The 10,850-nt window shown below is 41.2% G+C and overlaps 1 protein-coding gene across 1 annotated transcript in view; it reads left to right on the top strand.

The window, feature by feature from the left end:
* Window positions 1-352: 352 nt before the first annotated feature.
* TM7SF3 (transmembrane 7 superfamily member 3) overlaps window positions 353-10,850 on the top strand; it is a gene marked incomplete at its 5' end in the record, with an annotated part of 68,008 nt that continues 57,510 nt past the window's right edge. Inside the window, one exon of the mRNA XM_085324426.1 lies at window positions 353-404. Within this exon, the coding sequence (XP_085180552.1) occupies window positions 353-404 (52 nt within the window). The remainder of the gene's footprint in view (window positions 405-10,850) is intronic.

Genomic DNA, 10,850 nt, shown 5'->3' with positions numbered 1-10,850 from the left:
ATTTGATCTGAGCCTCTCTCTGTCTCCCTTGTTGAAGTTCCTCCCATTTGTACCCTTCAAGAAATGATAGTGGAATAAGAAGTTGTCAGGCAAAGGGAGAGTAGCAGAATGAAAAGCAGGCATGCTCAGGTTTGGAATCTAGAGTCCAGATTTTCATATGTGACTGATTTTTGGTGATCAAATATTTATTAAAGGCAGGTAAATCACAGCTTTCATCATCTTGTAGGTGGTTTAGAATTCCATTTAATTGTTGTTCTGGAATTAGAACTTAACAAGCCAGTTTTGTCTTGGAAATACGTTGGAGCTAATGTACAGCTTGACCACTCCTATTTTTCTTTACTGTAACAGGTAAATACAGGTGTCTCTGGAATTTACCCATGAAGAAGCAAATAGCCCTGGCCCATGTAAGTAGCCTCGATGAAGCTTTGCTCTTGTTGGGTAACTTATTCAACGTTCTTTTATAGCTCAAAAAGCATTTAATGGGAAGTGTTTCATGAGCAGGCAATAGTTCCAATTCTGTTTCAGCAGATCAGCAAATGCCATGTCAACCAATATGAACATAATGCATGTGATCTCCCTTTGGAGCTTCACAGTGAGGTATATCTAGAAGAAAAACAATTTTTTTTGAAGCCTACACTTCTTAGATTTGGAGGTTGCTGAGACACAAAATTCAAACAGACAGAAGAGACTCTTCAGAGAAGTGGGAGAGCCTGCACTGGCTTAGTAGATAAAGTTTGATGAAGCTGGTCAGCCATCTAAACACAGTGCTTCCATACTACGTGAAAGCTGATTCTTAACAATTTCCATACTGTGAAAAAATGAGAAGACTATATGGGTCTCAAAGACCCTTCTGATCTTTATAAAAATGTATAGCCTCTGAAGAATTTCTGTCCAAGAGGTTTGTGATGCCATGTTTAATGAGATGATGTATGTTCACTAAGCTACCTGGCAAATCAATACCCTTTCTGCGAGTGTGTGAATTCCCAGCAGAGATTACTCTTTGCTTTATTCTGGTTTATGGAGTGTTATGGATCATTAACACAGGTCTTCCACACACTTAGCAGAATTTTCAGGATGAGTTCAGTATTCCACACTGAGATCAGGTATTCCAATGATTTCAACATATAAAGATTTCAACATATAAAGTGCTGATCAGCTGAAAATCTGGCTGTAAGTATCACAAGAAGCACTGCTGGATGATGGACTTCCGAAGTCCAGCTGTAGGAGCCTCAGCTCTTGACAGTCTGTCAGGGACTAGAAACAGCTCAGCCCAAAATGGAAGCTCAGCGGGTGCAGTGCACAATTAAAATATGCCAGGATCTTCTCACCTGTTCTATATGTCAAGGTTTTCTTCATGATCTTGCTCTGGTCTTCCTAACCTCCTGCTGATACAACACTTGTTGCTGCTATTTGTCACACCATCATGGCATTCTGTCCCTGTCTGATTGTCCATTTGTTCTATATGACTCATTTCCGATGCAATGTATGTAATGAGATAAGCTGTACACAGGGAAGAAATCTTCAGTTTCAAGAAGAAGGGAGAACTTTCAAACAAAATGGAGGTGGCTGAAGATAGCACTTTCCTGTCTCTTGAAGATGTCTTGAATCCTGTTAACGGCAGTGAAACCAGCACTGTCCTYGACAACACAATATACCTCAAGCAACAGTACTGACCCTCCAGATGTTGAAGAGGTGAGAAATCATCTGAAATAAAAGAAATGTCAGGCAATCAAAATACTACTGAGACAGAAAGAMAATAGCTGCTGACAGATGTTCAGTGAGAACTGGAACAACTTCTTTGCGAAGGGGTCAGGTGGTTTTGGCTACAGATGTCTCTATTATCAAAGGCAAGCTATTGAAGACCTGGGAGCTCAGGAAAGCTGAGCTTCCAAGCTGTCTGCCAGGACAGCTGCACAAGTGCCAAGCAGACAAGCTAACAGGGAATAGGCTAGCTTCCAACATAAATCAGCCTGGCAGGCATGTTTCCCCCAGAAATCAGCCTGGGCTCCATCAGAATTTCATTGTCACTGACACATTCCTGTGGAGCATTGCAGGCCACCAGGCAGGATCTCCCTATGTGCCATCTGAAAATGTGACCAGCTCTCACAGTAGCGGGATGACTGCAATAGGAACACCTTGTGGGCTAATTTAGCATCCTAATTTGTGTAGCGACGCAAAAAAGCAGACAAAAGGCAAAGGTTTGCTATAGTGGAAGGGTCAGCCGTTCAGCTTTGTGAATACTGATGTAGATCTAGTCTGTTTACATTCTTGATAATTAGTGCTGTTTGCCTAATTGTCTTACTAGACTAATTATTAGTTGTACTCCGCCTATAAATAAAACAATCTGTGGTTATAGTAGAGCAGAATCCCTTACTGTGAGTTTGTCAAATAAATGCAGATTGTGAAATACAAACATCTACTCTGCACTGTGAGCAAGAGCTTGCATTGTAATCCTGCAAAGGGTAGTGTGGCTGAGCAGTAAACCTCCTGTGAAGCACACTAGCTGTAGAAACAATAGTTAGTGAATATGAAATACATAGATAATTTCAGACTTTGCTAGACCCAGCTGGTCTGTGTTACTGAAAGCATTAGTGCTTTCACATCACAGGAAGGAATGACAGAGCTGTTAACAGTTGCTTTTAATCACCAAATAAATGCCAGGTGAGGTAGCTGATGAGAAGGCAGTAGCTAGTAGATGGTGCTGACTGTTATGTTTCATGCTGTAGGGATGACATTGCGCAACTTTGACTTTCCAGTGAGAGTAAGGATGGTAATGCTGGAGTAGAAATGCTAGAATAAGACTGCACTAATTTATATCTTATGATGACACGCTGCCTCTACTAGTTACTTAATCCTTAGGAGAACTCCATATATGCAAGGGTCTATGGCTCATATTCTCAGTGGATGCAAGTACCAATACTAAGCTAAGGATCTTGCGCTTGTGCTTCAAGTAGATCCGTAAATGCAAAGCATTTTCCAGCACTGATGAAGCAATATCTCTTCAGAGATGTATTGTTATGCTCTCCTTTTGATGCATGTTCAGTCCTTGCCAGCCTGCATGACTACAAAAGCATTGGAGGGTTTCATCTTGCCTGGCATCGACCATTCTTAAGGTAGACATGTGGTCTGGAGATGTCTTGCTCCCCCCCATTGACTTGAAAGGCAGCCTACAGAGGTAGCCTAGACACAGGTTTTAGACAGCTAAGTTAGATGAGATGAAAATCATCCTGATAGCACAGCAGGTCAGGGTTGCAAGTGAGAGATGTGTGTAAAAGGGCCAGTTACTTTTAGTCATAGCATGTTCAAAGGGCACTTCAGAGATCATGTGAGCAGGATTGCATTTTACTATGTGCTTTTTCTGGTCTGCTCATCAGTGCCGGATATATTGCACAGTGTGGAGCACAATTAATATCTGATTGCTTACCTGCTATTTTGCCCTATGATGCGTAACATCCTTAATGAACAAAAACATAAGAATGAGACAACACATTAARTTGCTAATGTGAATGAGTATCTCACAGACATTTCTTTTTTTAATCAGTGAGAAAACTAAGCTGAAGATGTGTCAGCATACTTGCAACAGCATTACTTGATGTGACCATACATGTGATTAAACAAAAACCTTTCAAGGAAGTGATTCATTGTTTTGGGTTTACTTTTTTTATTGCTATTGCATTATGCATAATAAGCTTAGAAGTGTGTTTTTGTTTATACAAGGCTCTGGGATAAAAATATATGCTATATGCATCATCAGTTAAGTAATCCATGTCTGTCCTTATCCTAAGGTACAGGCAGCAGAAAAGCACAGCTGAAAGATGACCATAATGTAATAATTATATCCTAGTGTCCCCTTGTAATGAGTCAGCTCCTTTTGATGGAGAACAGCTTCATTGAAATCATCCTCACTGAAGATCTCTTAGAAGTTGTGAGACTTGGGATATCTTGCTTGACTGCATCTATTCTGAAGCACCTGGACCTATCTCATCCTGTTTTTCTGTTTTAATTCTTCAATGGATAATTGATTTAATAGGAAAGGGTAGTTTCCTGTTTGTAGTCAACTTGACAGTACTACCTGCCTGGCTATGTAGTTTGCAAAGATACTGGCTCCCAGGATCATATTTCTGATCTTCCAACTACTGTTAGCACATATCTGATGTCCTGGCTTACCACATGTCCTGGTCAACAGTTAGAGCTGAGCAAATTAATACTGAGTTGATGTCCCAGGATACAGCTTATCAGGTGCAGATTATCATCTCAGCTATCCTGGGTTGTGGGATGTTTGTGCTTTGTGTATACAGTGTTAGAGCCAATGTCTGTGTAAGAGGGGCAAGGAAAGTCAAGGAGAAGAAAGTTGCTTTTGTGGCTCTTTGGTGCTCCCCCCCCTTTTTTTCTTTTATTTCCCACTAGCTGGGACTTAGGTGCTGTGAAATTAATGCAGTGTTTCACAAGAGAAATCCCACACGGTCTTCAACAAGCTATTAGTTGAAAATCCTGTTGGTTGTAAAGAAGTAATGCCTCACTGCCATTTGTGCACTTGAAAATCAGCCTTTTAGTTTGTTGGGCCCCTGTAATGATTCACGAATTGTGCCAATTTACGGGCATAGGACAAGTCTTAGAAGTCCTCCCTTCTTAGAAACAGGAAATGTTCAGTACTCATAAAAGATAGTGAATGCTGAGCAAAGGTAATTTGAAAATTATTGCTGTGATTATCAAACTGCAGTACCAGTAAATAATGTGGTATAATAAATGTAAATTTTCATCCAATTTTCTCATTTTATTACAGTGTCTGTAATTTGAAATGCTGCATCCCAATCCATTTCTGTAACTTACTCTAGGGAAAGACCAAGGTTTACTGTTTAGGTTAGCTCTAGAAAGGAAAAATCCAAGAGGGCAGTAACACCAACTTCCTACTTCTGGAGGGTAGAAAGGGCTTCAATGTAAAATTCAAGTAGTCCTTGAACCCTAGAACTGAACCTAATTTGAACACTAGATCTGTTTTAGCACTGCTAACCTTCCTAAGACTTCAGAGAAAATACCTTGTCTGGAAAGCAAGAGCCCTGGGCTGTAACCATATATGGCAGAGTGACTCAGACAAGCACCGCTAGCAGGACGTTGCTATCTTAAACGTATCCTGCCAGAGGACTCACCTGCACAGTTAGGTCAATGGCACAGTGAACTATTTCCCTACTTGCCTTAGCTGCAAGTGTACAGGATTTTCCTTTCGCAGAGAGAAGGGAAACAAGATCAGTGGTGTGCTAACATGGCCACATGCTTGCATTATTTGAAGAAGCTCACTGTGGGGACTTAGATTAATGGTCCTCTACCTCATCTGCCATATGGCTGACAGCTTGGCAAAGCCGTGGACCTCCAGCTGTCACACACAACAGCGCAGCTGGCAGCAGCGTGTGGCTCGCTGATCTCTTGCCCCCAATCAAGCTGTTTTGAGGCTGACTGAATTTATGTCACTACATGTCATAAATTTACCACTTGGTTTGCCTAAAATGCTGCTGCAGCTGCTTGTGGCTGACATGTTCCAGTTACTGATGTGAAGCAGTCTCTGAGGACCCTCCACTGAGTTCTGTGTCTGTCTGCAGGTGGTTTCATGGGAATGAGCAGACAAGATTGCTGTTTTCCCATCATGCTCATGATTATTCCTCGAAGGCTGGGGCTGCTTGCCTGAGTTTATAAGAATGTCARTGTAACATGGCTCTCCAGCCAGTAGTGAGTGTTCACTCAGTATCAGCCCAGAACTAGTAATTACCCTGGAACAGTGGTATTGCATCAGTGTGCAGCTGTGTTGTTTAGCATTATTCCATATTTATTACAGTTGCCCTCTGCTGCAATTCCTGATACTTTTTCTGTCCCAGATTGACTAAGATTTACCCCTCCTCATCACCATCAGCATGCCCGTTACAGTGTCACTCACTTGGTTTCTCTCTCTCTCTTTCCTGCAGCTAATGCTCTTGTAGGGTAGAGCCCAGCTGCAGGAGAAGGTTCAGATTTATCTCCCCAAATTCCTTCTCCTAGTTTCTGCTCATGCACTGTGTTAAGAAAAGAAATTGTTTAGTGATCTATTCAAAGTGAATGTATAATCAGCTGTTATTACCCCTCAGCTAGCTACGGGGCTCTTACTACCCCTCAGCAAGCTATGGCCACACCTAATTTGCTAGTGCAGCTAGTATATTCTGCACACCTTCAAGACCATCATCATAGGTCAGAGCTTTAGCCTGAGCTCTAAATGAATGCTTCTTGTTGAAGGAACACTAATGGATGCCTCTGTTGATCTGGCCTGCTACCCTAAAAAATCATGTACTTTTTTTTTTTTAATAGACTAAACAGTCTACTTTGATTACASTGTAGTCTGTCTTTAAATGGCTCCTTTAAAGGACCCAATATCCTCTTCAGCAGGTTGCTGGTATATGATGAGAGCACGAATATTTGTTGATTGATAGGCAATTGTTATGGCAGTTTTGCATAGTGATAGTTTGTTTAGATGGAATTGTTGTAGGCATTAACTGGCTGCCATAATCAGTGGGTAGAAGTAATTTAGACTTTATTTAGCTTTATACAGGTTTGGAGCAAGGGGTCACACACACCATACCTGCCTTACCAATCTCCTTTAGAACTTGTATCATTTCAGGTCCAGGACCTGGTTATAGTTGCACTTTTAGCAGTTGAAGGCCATGTACATGTGAACTGATAATAGTGGCAGGATACCATAGCATCATAAAACCCAACTGTAAAAGTTCAGTGCACTAGCAGGGGCCTTGGAACAATGTTATTACAGCCTCGTWCCTGGTCTGGCCAGTGCCAGAGTTGATGGGTGAGCAGCTTTCTACATTCTTACCACTGTGTGTTTGCAGCTTTGTGTTCAGTTGATCAGCTTCTTCAGTGAACAAGCAAATTGTGTTGTGGATGCAGCGGTGTACATCAGCAAAAAGACATTCATCTCTTGCCTRTGTCTCCCTCACATTGATTATAGTGAGCCCCTATGGCCTCCACGGTGTGTTTCAGTTTAGATGCAAATCTAGCTGGGTTGAACTAGGCTTTTCAGAGTGATCTAGATGTGCTTAAATCTCTCTGGCACTGTCTGCTTTCTTTCCTTCCTGATACATAAAGGCTCTTTTTAAGATCCCAGACTGAGCCACTAGTTCTTCTCCAATAGTTTGGTTATGCTTTTCCTCATGTAAAGAATCCTTCTTACCTGAAAATGCACATTTTGCTCTTTGCATGTGTTATTTTTTGCTTTGTCTTGCCCTGTTTGGGTTTTAGCCATCCTRTGCAGGCCTCTGTTTTCAGCCTTGCTTCATCCATCAGCAGCACCCAAACGGTTTTATCCTGTTGGGCAACAAGCTTTTTGTGTGGTCTCTTTCCAGCTTCATTCTAGGACCTCTACCTTTTGTAATATTTTGTGGCARCAGAAAGGTTTCATGTGTCCTAGACAAGGATTTTATGCTTGAGAGCTGAGGTCTGTTAGCCCTTTGTCCAGCYGCGGAGAGAACCTTTCTTCAGTATCAGACTTAGGTGTGGCCAGTGCTCTCTGTTTCCAGCTTCCATCCTTCACCTGTTTTAACTGTGAAAGAAGAAAACAAAAGGCTTTCTCTTCTCAGATGGTTTCAGAATAAGGTGAAGTACTATCTTTCTTGCAGTCACATCACTTAAAGTGATTTTGCCCTTGAGGACAGCATTACCTTACACACACAAAGAGAATGTGCACTTAAATGTCAGACCTCATGAGACAAGAGTTGCTCCACTCTAATTGCTGATGTAACTTTCCACAGTTTTCTGTAGTTTGATYTTTTATTGCTTCTGCTATAGAGTGACAGATCATCCTTGCTTAGGTTTCCTTTACACAGTGGACAGTTTTTATTTAACAAAAGGGCAGGATTTGTCACAGCAAGTAGAAAAATCAAGACAGCCAGGCAAAACTGCATAGAAGCCTGTTCTGCAAAGCAGCATGTTTGCAGAGCCCTGTCTAACACTTGAACACCTTGGCATATTCTCATCTAATAAATAACTGAATCTCTGTGACTGTGTGTCACCTCTGCCTTCCTTGTCATGTCTTTTCCTGGTGTAAGTTCATAAGGATAGCAACTGTGTTCCTGTCTGTACAACTGTGCCTTCATCTCAGCCACAGCCCTTAGACACTGCGYAGTTAACTGCACTAGAGAAGCATCATTTCCTCCAGGCCACTGTTAGAGCATAGAAACACAGCTGACATCTGATTCTCCAGTTAATTCATAGGCCCCATGCTAATTACCTTTACACAGTAGGCTGCACAGCTTAAGTGCAGAAAAACAGCTTGTATAAATCCAGAGAACAACTAATGAGAATAAGCAGCCATTAACACATCAAATCAGATAATAAATGCTGGAGAGCACATCTGATGGCTCTGAGTCTTATGATACTGTGAGYATTTTTCAACTTCTGAGTGTAATAGCAGCAACTTCTGTGCAGCTTTGCTTCATAGGAAGTGGCTTTTATTATGGTTATAGATCAAATTAAAATGTATCTTGAGTTATAGTAGCTGGGATTAAAACTCTAGACTTAAAATTTTATTCTGCCAAGGCAATGTTTCACTTTGCTAGTGAAGGACCTTAGGGCCAACTGGGTAGAGCAGAGCTTTCCAAATCTAAGTAGTTTTACCAAYAGAATCTAGTGTAGGGACAGATTGGATAAAAAGGGCTGAAAACACGCTTGTGGAGTGTGCTAGAAAGGCCCTCTTGTGTTATTTTTGCCAGCCCTAACTCAGATCAGTGCTAGGATTTCTATAAAGGTTGTTTGGTAATAATACATACTATGGCAAGCATAGGAACAAAAGAAATAATACATTTGTAAATATGCTACCTAGTATTAAAACTTTGAGACTAGCAATCAGAGGAATTTTCTGAACTTCTGTCAGATATTCCACTCAAGGATCTTAAATCTCTTCCCAAGCAATTAATGCATTTCTCTGATACCTCTCTGCAGTAGAAATTGGCAGCTGCTGAAAAGCAGTTCTCTTTGGTGTGGGAATTAGCAGAAAATTAGCCCCATGTGTCAGTGCTAYACTTGGAGAGCTAAAATGCAGAAAATGAGGCCTGCTGAATGCTTTTGAAACTAGGCAGAGCGGGGAGAAGGGAATCTGTATAGGCAGTGCAATCATCAGCTGGAATTAAACATTTCTCTTCCATTTAAAGTTATCATGKGATCTTTCATGACCAGTTCCCACCACCAGTGCTCTTATTCAAGCGGGTCAGCATCTTTCAGTTTTTAGCTTCATCCAGAGAATGAGTACTGCAGCAACACAGAGCTGCAGGACACTCTGCTGGGCTATTTATTCTTGTACACGCTTGGAAGGGAAGAGAGCCAGCTGCTGAATCATCCAGCTGCTTCAGGGGGTACAGAGCTTTTTTTTTTCTTGCAAGTCTGTCCTAAACATCTAATTTCCTCCAGCACCATGTTTTCTCAGGTAAACTACTGGGATCCTGACCACTTTCCTGCCTCAGAGTTTTTCAGGATGAAGCTTCTTCCAATATAATAATGCGGAGTAAGACACTGGGTCATTTTGCCATCTCTTTTGTGTCAGTCACTGTCTAAGATTGAAGACCACATTTGCCACATAGGAACAGACCAGCATAATAGAGCTGGACCATTTTTCCATACAGAGCCATCTTCTAAAGAATTATTCTTCTTTTCAGTATGCTCAGGCAGCAATATTGCTTTARTGATTCACTTGGACACCAAGATGCTGCTGATGGCACCACTATGATGTATCGTCAGGCAGGGTTCTCTGCTAAATCTGCAGCTAGCTGAGAGCACAGATTTGCTATGGAATCAGTTTAGTYGTATTCTAGGTCATGCGCTTGTGCCAGGATGCTATTCTCAGTCAATATTTGATGACACTCAAAAGAAGCACATACCTACAGCCTGATTTCCTCACCTATTTAATGGCCTTATTAGCTTGGCATARTCAAGAAATTTTGATAGCAGCTGCCCATTGAGCTTCACTTGTTGGGTGGCAGAGGTTTAAAATTCTAATGCTAATTTACTTCCATTATACAGATTGCATATGCTTGCCTTTGATGAGCTTGATGGAAAGCCAGTTGTTTGGGAGACTTTCTGTATTTGGATCTAGGCCCATAGGAATGCTCATTCCTTTTTTCTGGAAAAAGATATATCAGTCTTTCTTCCCTTTAGCAGAGATAAAAGTTGTATTGGAGAAGAGCAATTGCTGGGAAAGGAGAGTAGGAAAATGTTTTGTCTTCCACAACAGGACATACTCTGAAATAATGATGCATTTATGAAGCCTGCTTCATTGCATGGGAAGCCAGCAAGGATCACTTTGGGGGATTAGCTATTTAGAGCTCTTGTGGATGAAAAACCTGCTGACAAGAGTTTTAGTCATTGCTAAGTGAAAATACATCATRTATCTTATAAGAGCTAGCTCTGCTTTTGCCAAGATCTGATCCAAAAGTGAAAAATAACCAAGTAAGAAAAACTCCTTATTAAAGTTACAGGAAAACAGTGTTCCATGAAATCTGAGACCTCAATTAGTTCACATCAGGTCTACAAGGAGCAGAGACTATCAATGAACAAGGTGAATGTTTTCTTTTTCTACAGCTCTGTCYTCTAAATTATGCGTTTAAATCACTTTGGGCCATATCCAGCCAGCCTAAATTTCACCTAAATGTATGAGCTTTTAAATGGTTTGGGACGTCTAGAGACCAACTGAGAGAGCCTGAGGAAAGTGCTGAGTGAGAGTGCCTTGAATCAGTCAACAGGAAACACTAGACAAAGGCTCTTGGTGGTATTTAAGCCAGCTGAATATGCCTATTTTCTTCTCCTTGTTTTTTTTTCTTTCTTTCCTT

Source organism: Rhea americana, unplaced genomic scaffold, assembly GCF_003343005.1.
Source record: "Rhea americana isolate MKP2758 unplaced genomic scaffold, rheAme1 scaffold_91, whole genome shotgun sequence".
NCBI classification, from domain to species: Eukaryota; Metazoa; Chordata; class Aves; order Rheiformes; family Rheidae; genus Rhea; species Rhea americana.
The sequence above is the reverse complement of the archived record's forward strand: the minus strand, read 5'-3'. Positions and strand labels throughout refer to the sequence as shown.